At 34.6% G+C, this 17,908-nt stretch overlaps 1 protein-coding gene across 5 annotated transcripts in view; it reads right to left on the reverse strand.

Moving 5' to 3' along the window:
- Positions 1 to 2,482: 2,482 nt before the first annotated feature.
- MYOF (myoferlin) overlaps positions 2,483 to 17,908 on the reverse strand; it is a 69,587-nt gene continuing 54,161 nt past the window's right edge. For 3 of the 5 annotated variants that reach the window (XM_035556885.2, XM_035556799.2, XM_035556973.2), the window contains 17 exons: positions 17,619 to 17,695; positions 13,974 to 13,985; positions 12,631 to 12,729; positions 11,834 to 11,959; positions 10,949 to 11,104; positions 10,748 to 10,839; positions 9,625 to 9,795; positions 8,942 to 9,090; positions 8,624 to 8,763; positions 8,031 to 8,119; positions 7,850 to 7,945; positions 7,066 to 7,207; positions 6,667 to 6,766; positions 5,198 to 5,391; positions 4,096 to 4,205; positions 3,607 to 3,754; positions 2,483 to 3,154 (listed from right to left, as the gene is read on the reverse strand). In XM_035556885.2, the coding sequence (XP_035412778.1) occupies positions 3,119 to 3,154; positions 3,607 to 3,754; positions 4,096 to 4,205; positions 5,198 to 5,391; positions 6,667 to 6,766; positions 7,066 to 7,207; positions 7,850 to 7,945; positions 8,031 to 8,119; positions 8,624 to 8,763; positions 8,942 to 9,090; positions 9,625 to 9,795; positions 10,748 to 10,839; positions 10,949 to 11,104; positions 11,834 to 11,959; positions 12,631 to 12,729; positions 13,974 to 13,985; positions 17,619 to 17,695 (1,937 nt within the window). In that variant the 3' untranslated portion in view covers positions 2,483 to 3,118. The remainder of the gene's footprint in view (positions 3,155 to 3,606; positions 3,755 to 4,095; positions 4,206 to 5,197; positions 5,392 to 6,666; positions 6,767 to 7,065; positions 7,208 to 7,849; positions 7,946 to 8,030; positions 8,120 to 8,623; positions 8,764 to 8,941; positions 9,091 to 9,624; positions 9,796 to 10,747; positions 10,840 to 10,948; positions 11,105 to 11,833; positions 11,960 to 12,630; positions 12,730 to 13,973; positions 13,986 to 17,618; positions 17,696 to 17,908) is intronic. The other 2 variants (XM_050711932.1, XM_050711931.1) reach the window with 1 other exon arrangement.

The following is a 17,908-nucleotide window of genomic DNA, read 5'->3' on the forward strand; positions in this document are numbered from 1 at the left end:
TTGGAAAGCTGAATATATCAAAGAGTGCAGCTGCTGCTTCTTGAACATAACATAGTGTCAGAGCCAGAAGGACTCTGATGTATTGCTGGCAAGTGAGATAGTGCTTTTATTTAGCCATTTTCGTTAAAAGTGCTTCCTGTCTAGCTTTAGCCTTTCCCAGGCTGTTTCAGCCAGCTATCATCTCATGTTTTAAGGACACTCAGGTGCAGAGAAGGCAGCCTCATCAAATAGATTTTTCCAAAACAGAGAAGTCACTTTGGACCCAGATAATCATCTCTGTGGAACGTAGAGTCTGTGCACTAAGGAATTGTGACAGGTGTGCTCTTGAACTGAGCACATCAGCTCACAGCCCAAAATATTTTGGATGATGGTGCCTGTGGAATTGCTGAAGTGAAAAACAGAGTTTATTTCACTTTGTTCTCCCGACTACTAAGGAAGGAACTGAATATTGAGCATCTGTTGTGACCTGATCTTCTCTGTCATGGATGAAGGGTAGATTTGACTTTTTTGATTGTGTGGCTGTACTTCCCAAACTGCTTTAAAAGGCTGTAAACTTGAAGTGCACAGCTTGTGGAAAGAGTGGCATGGACCTGTTCCAGGCCTTGAGGGAAAATTTGATCAGAAAAGTGTGCGACTTGTGACTCTCAAGTGCCAAACCACAGACTGAGGGTGAAGATCAACTAGAGAGAGATGTACGCCTAGTTGTAGTACTAAAGATAGTAACACAAAAATCTTGTATTTTTATGGAGTAGTCAAAAAATCATGGACATTTATATATGACAGGTTATTATTAATTGAGGCAAAGCAACCTCACAGGAAGAGGAATTCCTAGGGTTAATTTGTTCCCTATTGTAAGGAAGTGTGTTAGGTACATCTATACCCTGCCCTTTTTTCTGTATCCTCAGAGGGTGTTTCCCTCAGTTGCTGGTAACTGGAGCAACATGGCCTAAGTGAGAGTCCCAGTAGCCAGGGCTCAGCAAGCGTGGCATGTAGTTGTTTCTATATAGGGCTAAATCTTTGCTGTTTGAGCTTGGTAAAAACCTACTCTACTTTGGAGTCATGCACAGTCCACTACACTGTATTACAGACTACACTGTATTACAGATTTGACTAGCAGTATATGTAAATTATAATGCTCACATTTTCTTGCGTGTGAACATGTGTATTCTTTTGTTTGTTACAGGGACAAGCTGGGAGGCAGACTGGCTTCTCAAAATTTTCAGTTATGTTTTTAAGTATCATTTGCATAATTGTAGTGAAACTATCATGCCTATGCATGCTTACACAGAGAGGCACCTGGAAGACAGTGAACTCAGAAGGGGCAATACCTGCCCCTCTTCAAATGCTAGGTGAAGAGGCTTGCTCAGATCTCTACTCTGCTTCATAATTGGTTTCTGAGGAATGCTGTTCTTAAATACCTCCTTAAAGTTAAATGTTGGCCTAATGACAACCATTACAAGTAACACGCTTTCTTGTTATACAATGAAAATAAGGCTGCTGTGATTTTTACCTTGTCATATTTATGGCATTGACTGGAACAGATTTTAATAGTGGATGATCAAACATTAGGTGACACAATTACTGGTTATTTCTGGAGTGCTATTTTGTCATTAGTGAAGGGACAATCCATCTGGATAGTGATTAGTTCCAGCTCTGAGCTCTCATTCATAGGTCAAGATGCTTGACAGTTTCTTAACCAAAAAATAAGGGTGTTGCTATCTTTTTGACAGGATGACTGCTACTTCTGCCTCCCCTCTTGCCAAAAGGACTTCACATTTATGTAATACCTTTACTATAGCTTATTCTACAGAATTAAATCAGTAACATTTTTTTTTATTTTGCCTGACAAGTGCATGGTTAGTTCACAGTGCTGTAAAAAGCATTGTGTGCCATTAAATACACAACAGATTTTTTTTTCAAGGCTAATACTTGCAGTTGTTACTGCCATCCTTTTAAAGACAGCAGGAATCTTAATGCAGTTAAGAATGTGACTATCATACAAAATGCTGATTTCAGGTTCTGCTGCAGATTTTTTACATTTAAAGCACTGGAGAATGCTTCTACTTTGGTCCTCCATAAAATCAAGGTGGAATTCCAGACTATAACCCTGAATTTAGTGCAGATTATTTTATATTCTATGTTAACTAGGAGGAGGAGTCTAAATAAAATACTGTGCATTCAGATCATGTTTCAAACCAGGGCTGATCTAGGTTGTATATCCTTTTATGTTCTGATTCAAGATCATCTCTAAATCCAAGGAGTATAATGAAATTATTCATGAAGTTTCATTTCTTTATTACTTTCCTAATTAATGAGTAAATTCATTAGAATTTTGTGCAGAAGTATTTCCTTATTCTTCACTGTGAACACAATAATAAAATACCATAATCTCCAGATTAATAGGCTTATTTCCTCTGATTGACACTATACAATACCTAATGCATTGCAGTTTTGCAAAAGAAATGAAATCTGGAAACTTGCATTTTACTTGTGGATAACTTTATTTAACCATTTTTACATTACAGTAAGTAAACAGTATATTAATGTATTTATTTCTGTGTGCATGCAGTTGTCAAGATACATACAGTGTTGTTAAGTCTACAGTGTAATAACTAAGAATTTAAAGCAGAATGATGCTGGAATCTTTTCTGAAAACATCTGACCCATTATTGATTGCACTGTGAGGTTTCTTAGGCATCTGTAATTATAAGTAGGGTTTGTTTTTTATTAATTTAAAATGCAAAGTTTCAAGGTGTACCCAATACAGAGGAATTCTCAAAAGTATCCGTAAAAAAATAGAGATAGCAAGAGCAGGCAGTCTCCTGAGTGATTTTTATTAAAAAAAAAAAAAGTTTAAAAGCAATGGGAGATAGAACCTTACCATGTGTAGATACTACTGAAGTCAAGAAATATACACAAAAGGTCTTGTTTGTTTGTGTGTTTTTTTTAAAACACCAGTCATGACCCCTTGAACCTTGGCTAACCTTGGTCAAATTCTTTCTTCTCATCTATTTTCCAGTTCAAAATAGTAGCAGACAATAAGCATGCTGAATTTGGTCCACAGCCTGAGGCAAAACCTCACTGCTATTTAAGAAGATGAGGTGAAAAAACTCTTCTTTTAAATTGGTTTCACAATCTTCATTGACAAGTAGTTCTGTGGGAGTGAGAAGGGAGGAAACAACAGAAGCAAAAAGATTTATATGAAATATTTCAGTGTAGTTTTCTAGAAGACACTTATCCTAGACCGCATCAGAATGTGTTCAGGGTATGCTAATTTCAGTTAAAATACGGTAAAGATAGTAAAGTAAGATATTTCAGAGTAAAATAGAATGAAATCTAGACACAATTTTTAATTGTGTACGTTATTAACACCTCTAAAGCACTCATTTGCTTCATCTTTAGTTTTAACATAGTTCTTACTTCTTTCTCATTAAAAATCCATTGGAACTGTTCACAGGTATAAGGATATAACCCCTATCTCCCTGCTAGAATTAAACTGATTAGAATCTCTTGTCTGAGGAAAGGGGTGTATGCTGTTGATGACACTTATAAAAGCTAGCCTCACACTACAGCTGAACAACAGTAACAGTGAAAAAAAATTCTTACCGGCAATGAATAGAGGAGCACTGCTACAAACAAGAGTATAATCAGCAAGATGATAAGGCCTATGAAGAGCCATTTAAACCTGCGCCACACAATAAATTTCATTGTCTTGCAGGGATTTGTAAACCAAAGGAAGGAAGTGTCTGGTCGGCTGCATTTTGAAAGAAAAAAATATTAATCGTACTATAAATACAGGGAATAGTTAAGTGTGACAGACTAACACAGGAAAACACTCTGGTTTTAGAGTTGAAAAAAACATAGATAGTTTTTTAGTGTAAGATAGCAATTTCAGTAAATGCGTGCCATTATAGTGAAACCACCTTGCGTTTTTATCCTTACATTTGCAGAAGGAAACACAGATGGCTTTTATAAGCACAGTTTTGCAAAGGATAGTTCAGATCTAATAGGTCACTTGCTGCATGCAGATCTTGTCAAGAACATCACAGTTGCTAGATGCATATTTCTCAGGCTAGTAAGAGAAAAACATCTTACTTTGGTAGATCTAGTTTGGGGTTCATGTTGGGTTCATCTCTTCCTTTACCAGCTGGCCTTTCCTCAGCTTCTTTTTCATTAACAACTTCCAATGTCATTTCAACTTTACCCTTCAGAAAATATGTGGCATGAAACAAACATCTTACTGAAACAGCAGGAAGAATACTTGTTTGATACTTAAACAGCACAGTCTTGTACAAGCTGCTTTTGTGTGCATGTGTGTGTTTCCATTTCAAAGTATACTTGTTTCTGCACTGTGGCAGTGTCACAATACAGTGGTAGAGAATGACAAATAAGAAAAAAGATACAGTACATAAAATGTTGTTGCTAATTTACTAGCAGTTCAGTTTTAGGCTACATATTGCTTTTTCCTATTTGGCAAAACAAACTTCTGTTTTTCTTTCAAGAACAATGCAAGGACTGCATCTTTCCCTAATGACTAAGCGTCTCATTTTTATATTGCTGTTGGATTGTTTTTTTTTCCTCCAGATAGATTAGATCCTTGGCAATAAAAAAGTCAGGTTAAATTGCTTTGGGTCTTCTGATAATCAAAAAGCCAGTCTGTCTTTTCAGTATATAAATTATATATATATATATATATATATATATATATATACACACACACACACACGTACACATTATATATAATTATATATTTATAGTATATAATATGCATACATATAATTATATATATATTAAATATATATATGTTTTTTTTAAAAAAAGCTTTGGATTTAAAGGTTTTTTTCTTTATTCTTTAATTCATTTAAGATGTCTCATGTTTCTCCTAAGCAATAACATGCTAAATTCATTCAAATAATAACTATAATAATAATTGTTGATTTGGTGAGATAACTAGACTCAACATGGTGCCAGAGTCCTTCAAGATAAACAAAGTTAAAGACAAAATAAATGAATTAAAGTATTTAACTCATAGTTTAATTGTTGATGGAGCAAGCTTCCTGAATTTGTGCATGGGACAAAGTATTTACTCCTCCTCTGTCTATCCACTGAGAGATAACAGCTAAGCAAAGGTCTCTGTTTACAGTCTTTCTTGGTTACTTGAAAAGCAAAGTAATTTTTAAAGAAGTAGTAATCATACCGCTAAAATGCGTGAGCCATCCTTTTCGACATAACATGGCCACCACCCTTTCATAGATTTCTGTTCAAAGAGAGAAGCAGTCTTGGGAGCCTTCTGAAAAGTGTCTGCCTTGTATTCTGGAATCATGTCTATATTGCATTTCTCTGGAACTTTTGCTGGAATGATTGTTTTATGTAAATCAAGTTCCACAAAACCTACAAGACACAGACATTAAAAAGTTGGCATTGTGTAATGCTACTAGCCAAAAGCATAGTGTTTCAACATAAACCTTTCTTATCTCCAAGCATGTTCTAGAGGAAAAGTGATGAACAAATGTGTTACATTCTTATTTATCTAAGCATGTTGTGAGGCAGGTAAGAGGCTGTGTTTACACCCGTCTTGTTAGTATTGAAAGCATTGGTGTTGATATAATGGACTCAGCAAGCTGCCCCCCTCCTCCTTTTTAATGCAACATGACTTGATATTTAATAGTGTTTTCCCCCATGTACCTAAAGAGAAAATAACCAAGTACAGCAATATAATGCTCATGTAATTTCTGATAGTTAAACATATTATTTAGCTAACTTTAATGATGGTTATAAATTGATGATTTGTTTCCAGTTTCTGAGGGCTATGCGGTTTGCATGTAATCTAAAGATTTATCTACCTTAACACAGGGTGGAGAATTTTCTGCAGGGCAGTATCTCTATAAAGTAATTTTTTGTGTAAGCTAGGATATTTAACTTTGAAAGTCAGTATTTGTCTTTTTAGAGCAAAACTTCAGATTGGTCAAAAGTGACGAAGTACAAAATTTATTGCAAATCTTCTTGAATGACATGTCTTATTGAAAGACTTCTGTTTTCCTGTGTGTTACATAGTTAAATAAAGATACCATCTAAGAAAAAATATCCTCTGGTGTTAAGAAGTCTCAAATAAATCCTCTCAATCAGTGCTTTTCACTGAACGTACGTAAAGGCCTGCCTCAGCAAGGATACTGTACGAATCTGAATTAATAACAGCATGAAATAGATTGTTTAACCTAATTTACAGCATTACGTCAGTACCTTTACTTAGAATTGAAGTACTCTCATTTTAAGTAAGTTTTCATACACTTTATGAAATTTCATACACATTTAAAGGTTGGACTTGGTGCTTAGGGACATGGTTTAGTGGGTGACATTGGTAGTAGGGGGACCAGATGATCTTGAAGGTCTTTCCCAACCTTAATGATTCTATGATTATCTTGCTATTCGCATTTTGTGATAAGACTTACATGAATACAAAGTATATTGGTTTACCTCCAGGTAGGCTTTTAGTGAGTGAATATCCACTCATTCATTCATGAGCACAAGTTACAAACACTGTACTGTGTGAAGGCAGGAGTGTGCTTGCATGCTCTGTAGCTAACTTTAAAATATAGACTTTAATGCAGTAATTTAAAATCGTTTTAATACCCTAATTTGAGATGATAATAATTCTTAAAATCTTACCCAGATAGTCATCCAAGGAGAACTTGTCATTATCCCATATCTGGATGATCAGTTTAGGTGGGATTCTGAATTCTGTCTTGTCAAGACTCCAAAAATGTTCCTATTTTAAAAAACAAAACACAAGGAACTTTTTAAAATTACATCTGAAAATTCAGTTCTGTGGTCTGTTAGTAGTTGTGAATTCTGGGGTGGGAGGGGGGAAAATTAAGCATCTCTTCACCTTGCTAAGAGGAGACTGCTGTTGTTCCTTGCTCAAAGGAAAAACTGAACCTGCTTGCAATAGCAGCTTGAGAAAATTATGCAGAACTGAACCAAGCTGCCTCTATATTTACAACAGACAAAATTAACAGACTAATTATGGTATGTATTCAAAGTATTGAAATCTTTAGAAATACCTACCTTTTTGGAAACTATACAGAGTTGCTCCGCTGGGAGATAGTCAAAAGGAAAAACAAATCTCCAGTTAAAGTTCCCTTCACCATCCAATGATCGATAGTGAACATCTGTTTTCTGCTTATTTTCCTCATTACCAGGCATCCATCTGAAAGTAGAGACAGACATGTCCACTGTTTGTCGTGGAACTACATTGGTACTCGTTTGTATTGCAACCGTGGTTTTGAGTGGTTGCAAACAAGCCATAGGAGTTGCTCATGGACGGCTAGAGGCTTCCATAGACACATGGATGGAGACTTTCCTATGCTTTCTATTTGGTTCAAACTTGGCGCTGCAAATACAAACATCTGAACTGAACTTTTGACCTGCTAAGACTAGTACTCCAACTGTGGTGAGTTTTTTTTATTATTTTTTTAGGAAGAATTAGATCAATAGCCTAGTAGTATCTTGCTGTGTATCTGTTTTTTTTTTTTTTTTCCTTAAGACTAGGAAATGTAACAAGATTCCAAGATACATAGCACCGAAGCTAACACACTAGCTTGTCTGTTGCTTCTCACCTCTAGATTTTATTTTTTTGTAAGGCTGAATTTTTGGGATCTTTCACAACACATTAACTGATCATGCTATATCTCATGATACTTCTGTACTTATCTGAGGTTAGCACTGCTTCAGAGTGAAGGGTGCACTGACTTGGCTGAACAAAATCATCTTTGGTATCCATGTTCTTGGCAGCTCCAGTATATTCTGAACATCATTTATCTGCAAGTGTTAAATGACAGGGTGCTCCTACCCTTTCACATAAATGTCACTCATTTCTTCCCCTGTGATGCTCTTTTCATCCAGAAGGACATCTTTGGTGTTCCAGACAATCACACGTAAAACATACCTAGGAGAGTAGATGTTTGGGGAAAGAGAATTGAATTGCCTCTGTCATGGCTGCCAGATGATGTGCAATATATACAGATACTCACTTCTTGGCTTTTCGGGGAGTGATGTTGAAGGGAGGGCCTGGAGGCCCTAAGCTTTTGGGGAAAACATCAACCCACATCTGGAGCTTTCCCTGTATTAGTAGAGAAGATGAATAAGGGATTGTTTGCTGCATACGTGTTTGTCATGGTAATTCTGTGGAAATGCCTATTGATTAGTACTAATTTCTAGCTCACTCATGTTAACAGTGTCAGAACTTGTACAGGCTTCAGATAGTGGTAAGCCCAATCCCTCACATTATGCAAACTTTCTCAAATGAACAATGCCAAGAATTCAGAAGAGGGACATTACCTCTTGGTGAATTCAGTGCAAGTTAGGTGCTTGTATAGTTCGCATTCTGTAGGTCCCAGTTTCTGCTCTCTCAAAGACAGTATTAAGTGCAGTGTGATTCATGTGTCCGGTTGTTTGCAACCGATGGCCTATAGTACCCCTTAACTAGACTGAAGTAATGGAACCACTGCAGATTTTGTGCTCCATTTCAAATATAAGCACACTTATTTATTTTGACTTTTCTGCTTGCTACAGGAATGCTCTATTTCTGCATTCAATAAACAGAACTAAAACCAATTCATAGTACCTGAGGAATGTTGGGCTGGAAGGTGCTATATAAGGTCCTCGTCTCCACGTGCTCAGGTACCAAACCCTGGGTTCTGAGGATATGAAGGGCTAGCCGCTCTTCACCTGGACCAAGATGCTGATGCAGTACTTTGTTAGCTTCTGAAACAAAATAAATGGAATAGAACAGGGGCTCGTAACTCAGAATTTGCATTTGAAATTTTTTTATAAAAAGTTAAAATTGAGCACAAAACTGCGTACATTAAAGTCAAAATAGCTGAGAAGTTTTATATTTGTGTCAATGTGAATTCAAGAGGGAAACGTGAATAAACAAACTCACCAACTTCCTCCAAAGTATAGTCTTGTCCCCCGTAGTTAATTCTTCTACCATTTTCAGAGATGACAGGAGGAGCATAACCTTTAAACCTGGCTATGTTTTGCAATAACTGGGTTGGTTTCAGTTGATCACGCCAGGTATTCACACCAGAACTTTTAGGAGAACAACAGAAACATATCTTAAAATTATTCAACATTCAGGGCATTTATGAATTATCTTAAAGTTATTTATTAGTTTTAAAACAATTCAGAAAGGACAGCAACATATCTGCTTAGATTGTCTCCTTGAATCTGATACAATGACATGATTTTGTACCAGCTCAATTACCTTTCAAGACAATGCTTTTTCTTTACATATTAAAATAACACATTAACAGATACTTTCATATTAATTATCATGAATAGGTCAGAAAACTGTGTTAAGTGTGTGTTCTCTGTATAGAAACAACACACGTTACCGTGTGAAAAGAATACTAAAATGTTTTATGTCATGATTTTCAGTCAAGGCTCTTTTGAGACTTTAAAGCTTAACTTGGAATTCAGATGATACAGTGAGCTCAACAGCAAAGCATCAGAAACCATACAATTGTTTTAACTATAAAATTAAGAAGAAGGAAGTCCAAATTTGTTACAGACAGTGGAGACTAGATGTACAGATACTACTTTTCAACAGACAGTATGACTTACATGCAGTACTGCTGCGGGATGCCACAGTGAGATCCATAACGAGAAAGAAATCTGTTCTCAAGATCAATTGTGGTTTCTCCCACTTTTTCATCACGAGTCAATGTGTCATAGTCATAGACTGAAATTTTCAGATCTTTTTCTTGAGGTAAGAAGCAGCTGAGTTCATACATTCTAAATATAAAAGCGTCCAGTTAACACTATCTCTCACAAAGTTTATTTTTGATACATGTCTTTTATAAGATACTAAATGGATGCTTCTAGCACCGATAATTCTAGTAGCAGTTACCACTGATACTCTACTTCGTGTTTGTAATTGTTAATTATTCTGTTTTGTACTGCTATGGATATTTCAACATTCCTTTCTACACAATGCATTACTTAGGGTTTTCTGTGCAGCAGCTTGAAATGAGACTTGGAAAGAAGCTAGTGTGGCTCTTGTTAATCACACTGTTAAAATCTACATTTTTGCACGATTAGAATTTCTAAATTTTTAAATCACAATACACACACAGCTGGAGCTTTAATAAACATGGTCCAAATGTTCAGTGTCTGACTAGAAGGGATTAGTTATCTTGCTGCCCTTTACAAAAAGGGCTGGAGAATTTCCTTAAATTAATTCTCTGAATCTACTTTCAAAGTATTCAGCCTGATGTTTGTCACTGCTGCTGAATCCATTACCTTTGAGTATTCTAGTGGAAAATGATTCTCAGTATCCTTTTTTGATTTAATTTCTAGTCTGACTTTTTAACGTAGACTTCCAGATTCATTATAGAAGAACTTGGAAGAGCTGGTTATTCATCGTGACACCAAAGTAAGTTTCAGAGCCAAAACTTTTTCCATATTTTCTAAGCACATTTCATTATTCTTATATGTATAACACAAGGCAGTTTTAAGATATGCTGTTTGCATTTGTGCAGTGTACCCGTGTAATACAAAAAATATAGACTAGCCAAACACCTACACTGTACATTGATTTCAAAAGGAAATACCTTACGTAACTTCAGTCACAATTGTCGGTATAAAACTGTGAATACAGCATTGGATATTTAAGATAATGGTACACGACATTCTCAGAAAACATGAAACATTCTAAAAAGCAGAAATGGAAAATAAAATTTGTTACCTGCCAAAAATTGGGTTGAGAGTATTAGGCACGTAATTATCTCTGTCTTCAATTACTTTTTTACTTAGGGATATTTTTATGTAAGGATCACACTATTTAAAATAAGAAGAAATGTTATTAACAAGTAGTTATAAGACTAACTTCATGTAAAATATACTACAGCAGTTAGCTCACAGACATTCCAAAACCAAGAAGTCTCACCAGCCCGTTATTATCCTGGGGTTGAAGCTGCAAAGCTCGAACAATATAAATGCGCACAATACACTCCTGAGGCCCGCTGTCTGGTAGCTCGCGGAACTGGCGAGGAGGAGCTGGAGTAGTGGGATCATCAGGTAATGCATAGATTTTAAAGGATCCCTAAAAAGTAATACAAAGACTCAATCAAGATAAATGTAGAAAAATCTATATATTTTTTTCTTATTTATCCTATGCATACACACAGTTCTACATAGAAACAGGAAAATTATATCTTTCTTTAACTTAAGAGTTGTCACTTGGAAGTCATTTGACTTTAGTGGGTTTTGGGTAAGACAGCAAAGGCAAGGTTACATCCTTAGCTGACTGAAATTGATAAACCTTTTAAAAATTTCAACAGTATTACTTAGTTTGCTCCTGCTAAGAACATGTAATGTACTTCATGTTTATTTGCCGTAACAAAAACATAATTTCTTTTATTTTTAAGCATATGTTAACATTTTCATCTTTAAAAGTCATAAAGTCACAGATACAGTACAAAATACTGTTCACAAATTCATTCTACAAATGTACTTTGCTGACAATGTCTACAGGTGAAACTTTGACTGTTCAAGAGACTATCTGGGAAGGTTCTGTTCCACAGACAGGTTCCCAAAGAGATTGCATTAGCAGGAATGATATTTCTTTGAACTTACCATGTATCACATTTAACGTGAGCCATGTGCAGCTGTTTCTCCTCTGAAAAAAGGAAAAGCCTATACCTAAGCAAGTAAAGAGCATCTGCATTTAACTCTGCTGAAATGCTTGCATATAGATTTACTTAAATGATAAGCTCTTAAGTACAAAAGACTGTATCCAGCATTTTGTTGTCACCCATTACCTGAAATTTACCTTAAATTCTCCAACCACTGATGGATCATCACCGTCCTCAGTTTTGCCTCTGTACAGCTTAAATGTATCACAGAAATCTGTTAGGTTATTAAATTCAGGTACTTTCTCCAATTCACAGTCGTATACCTTAAAGAAAAAAAAAAGGGAAAAAGAAAAGAAAACACACAGTTTAGAAATTATCATATCTATCAGCTCCAACAGTGTGGCACTGCAAAGTGTACTGTATATTTGATGGAATATCTTAAGGACCTAAAGCATTAAAAGCTATTTTTACTTTTACATCTAAGTGAGTGGAAGCGATGCAATATTTGGAGAACATGCTATCAGGCTTTATTTAGGCCTTGTTAAAAACAGAGTAAATAGCATTTCACAACCTTATTTTTATTTTTTTCATTAGGTGTATTTAGATGAGACATGAAAGTGATCTGGCTTCAACTTTCAACAAAGGGACAGTAAAAGATGCTGTCCTCAGTCTGTTCATACTTTTTTTCAATCTGTAGGTTGAGTTCTAGGACCTGATTGGCAATCAAAACATTAGGAGTAAAATTCCATTTGACTGAAGGTTAGACTAAAATGCTTAACTACAATTATTAAGAGAAGTATTAAGTAGAAAAGAAGCAAAGATTTCTTCTTAAAACTTCCATTTCACCATGTGAATTAATAATAAACCTTTAAATGAAATCATGTACAGCTAAATTTTGAAAAGCGTTTAAAAAAAAAATGAAGGGATCGGCTCTGACCAGGTTTGGGGTCTGCAAACGTTGGCAATTATTCATTTATTTTATCTACAGCAATACCTTTAAAGTGTCATATCCTTTCTTAATATACTGTCCGCATTTTTCGTGTTCTCCTGTTGAAGCATAAAATTTGCTCCACCAATCCACAATTTCTTCCTCCTGAAAAAAAGAAAAAAAAAAGAAAAAACGTCTTTTATTGGGAGATGAAGCCTGTCATATCATACAGTACAGCAGAAACAATGAACAGTTAAAGGCAGGAAAAGCCAGAATTCTCTAAAACTCGTTATCAGTTAAATAATAGTAAAAGTTCATCTGCAAGAGGAATAGAATGCAAATGTTAAGGCTGAAAAGATGCAATTTCTCTTACCCAGGGTTAGACATCTAGCTAGCTTGTTAGTCAACAGAGAGACATCTCCAATGAAGCAATTAATTACTGCTATCTAGATAACCATTTCAAAGGACTGCTTTCTGGAGCTGTATGTATTTTTCTCCTCCATCTTCCAGCAGTGCAGCACAGCCTAACCACCTAAGTTTTAGATTGCTAAAGTCACAGGAAGTGAATGTACACTTAGCTGGTGCAGTCATTGTTTTGTCTGCTAAGGAAAAACACCATCGAGCCTGGGATTCATTACAGGATTTGCATTCTTGTAAAAACTAGAAGTGAACGTGTTGATTTATTTATTTCCCCTGAAGGAAAAAATATGCTAGATTGCTTTCAGCATTCCCATTTAAGTAACTCTAACTGCTCCGACCATACATCTTTCCATTAAAACCAGTGGACATCATCTGTACCATGAAAAAATCTAGTCAGTTAGTGGTCTTCCTTAGTGATTACCAAATGTGGTTAAAAAGAAGCAATGAAATCTTGAACTCTTAAAAATATTAAGTCATGCAACCGCTACATGTACATGTACAATCTACACATTCCACTAAAACTGTATTCCTGTGGCTTTTTTTCCTATCTTTACTTATTTATTTAAAACTGATATCACTTTTTTTTTTTTTTCAATAGAGTACTATTTTCTATATTTTTCCTCAGGGATTAACATAGTAGAACCATTTGCCCCTGACAACATACTCTAATTGGTAATAGTATTCTTTCGCCGTGTAATCTTTGACTGTTTGGATTTAAAGAAATTCTTAAACTACTATACAAATTACAGATCATTGCATGTAATTTTTTTTTTTTGACTGTCTAGGGGTTATTATTTCAGTCTTACATATTTTTCCTAAATTTACCATTTTACAAGTTGATGGTATATTTAATGTCAAATACTGTCAAAGATTCCTGTTCTCATCTTAATGATTAACATTTAGGAAGTAATATTGATATATTGATTTTCAATTGAAGTTCTCATTTACAAGAAAGCATTTTGTAGATTTTAAAATATAGTATACATTACCTTTTCTGTTAGCTGCTCATGAGGATCAATTTATATAAAAAAAAGAACAAAATAGGAACAATGATAAGGACATGTTTTGTAGAATTGAATAAATTAAATGAACTCTGAAAGCTTTGCTTTTTTGTATACAATTTTGCATTTAAAGTAACTAATGTCAATAATTTATAACTTTTTAGGGATATTTAGACACAGTATATATATATTTTTTTTTTGCTGCTGTCATTATGGCCTGGATGTTAAAACTATATATATATATATATACACATATACATATATATATATATATATATACACATATATATGTGGAACAGATATACGTATATGTGCTCCATATATATACACACATATAGATACATACATTTTTATCAGAGCACTTACAAAACTGACTTTATTCTTTTCCAAAGTTCATATACATAAATGAAGTGATTTTTGCACCTTTTGAGTATCTACTTCTTTATAGAATAATTCACTGAAAAAAGAGCATTTTTCCTTTGTGTTATCACTTTTTAGTTGTTTACAGGCTATAGAATTTCAAGAGTCTGAAAAAAAATGTGAATATAAAGTACAGCAACAATCAGTACATGTGCCTACAGATTTATCAGTGTAAGTGCAATAGCAATCTGCACAATCCAAAATGCTTCACCTGTTAAATCACAGATACTGCAATTATGATCAGATATTCCATTAAGAGTAAGAATCATGCATCCCATTTGTAAGCTCTAATAAGCTAGCATAATTTGTGCTAGTGTTTACATTTTGTCCATTGTATTTTAATTTAAAGGCATAATCCATAATTTTTTTTATGCAAAGCAGAATATGCAAGACATTTTATGAGTACAAGCCAAATATATCAATAGGTCAGGACATCATTCTGATGTATCATATTCAATTACTTCCATTTTTATTCTGAAAATAATTATCTTGCAGGGATATTCAAGCCTGCTACATTTAGTAATCTCTTCTAACTTCAAAACAGAAATACATTTTTTTTTTTCAGGTTAACGTGACACAGATGGTTTTTGTACAGGCAATTAGAGTGATTTATTCTTAGAAGTTGTACCATTACTGATTTGCAAAATTTACAGGCAAAATTCAGGAATTAAATTCTTTGCCATATTTAAATTTGACTTCGTTTAAATGGTGTTTTATAATGTTGACAACCTGAAAGGTAGATTGCATAACTGTACAATAATTGTTTGAACTCCCAATTAGAGCCTTTTCACAAAATATAATTGTGTAGATCTGTGAGTCATTCATTAGAGCATAATACTTAAGGAGTTGGAATTAGGCATTTTGTGGTTTTGTTCCTTTTGTTACTCCCCTTCCTTCCCCCCCTCCCCCCAATACACCTTCAAATGCCTCTTCAAATAATGCACTTGGCAGCTCTGGGAAGAAGAGGTTAGGAAAAAAGACTAAACCAGAACCTTCAGGCCATCTTTAAAAATTCCCCAAACACATAATGAGTCTTCTGTATTTGGATACTATTGCTCCTAAAACTGGTAAGCAGGATGTGCTCATAGAATGGGGAGTGAAAGCCATGATGATAAGTTTGAGATTTTGGAGTGAAATATTCACGTGGTAATAACTATGTACCAATTACTGTTCTTTTAAAAATCTATCCATTGACTTCACTATGGATTGTTATATGTGCAATTTTTGAGGTACTATTAGCTTTTTGAACATCTTAAATTTATGGAGAAAAAAAAAAAGAGATATAGTGGATCCCTACCATAGTACCATAGTTAGGGTTCAAATTTTTTTTCCTGTAGATTTTATTCTCCACAAAGCTGACTTTTGAACAAAGCTTAAATAATGTGGCTCAATTATTCCAGTTAATTTTGGTGCTTTTAGTACATAGATTCCAAATAAGGCAATAGAAAAAAACATGTTTTAATAGTTCAGAAATACCATACAGACATAGTATGATATTTATGACTTTCCAAAGAAGGATACCTTAATTTGTAATTAATCCTACTAGATTTATAAGCGTCATTTCCTCCAAAATCTCTCTATGGAATGATTGCTAAGAGAAGCTCAGCCTCAAGGCTACATCCCGTTATCATTCTTTCCCCATCTGCCCCCATTCTGGTCCATGCATTAGCTCTGTACATACATACATGCACTGTGGTTGGAGAAGCCATTTTGCTGAGTGCTGTTGACATACTGCTTAAACACTGGAAATTGGAATGTAATTGATGAAATTTTGCCCTTTTGTATTGTCCTTAGGGTATTGTCTGCGTATCACTTACGCCTTCCTTATTTATTTCAACCTGGATTGTTTCAAATATTGTATCCTTCTCTTATATGCATGTTACCACTGTGTCTAGTTTTACACTATATTTGGGTTGAATGATGTCAAACTCTAAAAGAAATTGTTTCACCTTAGAGTAGCATTTAAAAATTTCCCTATCATAGATTAAATCAGGTATTAAAATTCATAGCAGTATTACCACTGGGTTCAAAGTGCTAAGTTTTTTACTTAAATCTTTTTTCTTAAAATTTTTAAAGGAAATCTCTACCATCTGTACCATCTATAAAGTTTTTATATTAGAACAGAAGGCCTAATTCAGATGAAAATTACAGAATTCTTTTTTGCTACTGTTATAAATTAAATATTCACGATACTTTCCATGTATGAGGAAAGTAAATATAAGAAAATGTTCTATGAGACTTTAATTATAGTCTGAATACCATGACATTAAAATAGCGAGGAAGAAGTAAAGGAAGAACAATGCAATCAGTAATGTTACAACAGCAGTGAGAGTTTAAAAGTTAAATTCAGTAGTATTTACTTCGGAACCTCTGTAATGATTAAATTAAAAAGTCTGTCTTTTTGAAAAATCAAAGTTGTGGATTAAGAGCCTACAAAATTAATATATTAAGGGGTATAAGCTTAAAGCTTCCTTTACAGTAACAAGCTATCAGAAACTTATGAAAACACCTTCTAACATTGTACAGTCCTAAAATTACTGAAAAAAATCCTTTAAAATATATTGTCTGGAATTTGCCTTCAATCAGGTTTCAATTCAACAGCAAAATTCTGCAGGTGGAATTATTTTTTTTTTTACCTGTAAAGTAAGACTGTACTGTGGTGGTCCTGAAAGAATCAGAGCAGTAGTGTAGAGAGATTCACAAGGCACAACAGAACAGGAAAGAAAAGAGGTGTTAGCACAGGAAAAAATTGTTTCAGTGTTAAAAGCTTTGGATGACTATATGGTAAGAAAGGGAAAGCCATGACTGTGGAAAAAAAATGAACAGCTCTAGGTTTGGGGTAACATGGCTTTGATTCTGTACCGACCAAAGCATTAACCTACTGCCAGCTCTATTTAAAGCTGTTCAGTCTGTGTGGGACCAGACTGAGAGATTAGACTGCATCACCAGTGGACAAGTGGGCAATGTTCTATCATATCCTTTCCGTAGCTACTGCATGAATTCATTCCTAAGCTACTGGGTGAACTTTATCTTGCACAAAAAGCTATAGCTTGATGTTTACTATTTGAAAAAAGAAGTAAAAATAATTAATGTATTTCCGTTGCTTTCCTGTCACAAAGAAAGTTTGCTTCATTTCTGACCATTTTGTTGTCTAGATAGTTTCTCAGAAATCACAGATTTGAAGAAAATCAAGCATCAAATTTCAAGCATTACCTGGGCTGCTAGCAGTGGTTGTGCATCTTCCATTTCAATTACCGTATCCTGGCGTGGTGCAGCAGAGAGTAGACTAACTGTAAGCCAAAGATTTTATTAAGGCAACACAATGTAGGAAAAAAATTACCTTACTGAACATTTCCATAGAATTTGAAATCCAGTTACATAAGATGCAAAACAATTCACTGCCTACATGCTTGGACCTCTAAAGAAGTCAATTGCCATGTTCTGCTAAAAATAGATATACAGTATATTTCTGTTCAGGATGCACAAACATTTCTCAAATATAT

This window comes from Cygnus atratus, chromosome 7 (genome assembly GCF_013377495.2).
Source record: "Cygnus atratus isolate AKBS03 ecotype Queensland, Australia chromosome 7, CAtr_DNAZoo_HiC_assembly, whole genome shotgun sequence".
Classification (NCBI taxonomy): Eukaryota; Metazoa; Chordata; class Aves; order Anseriformes; family Anatidae; genus Cygnus; species Cygnus atratus.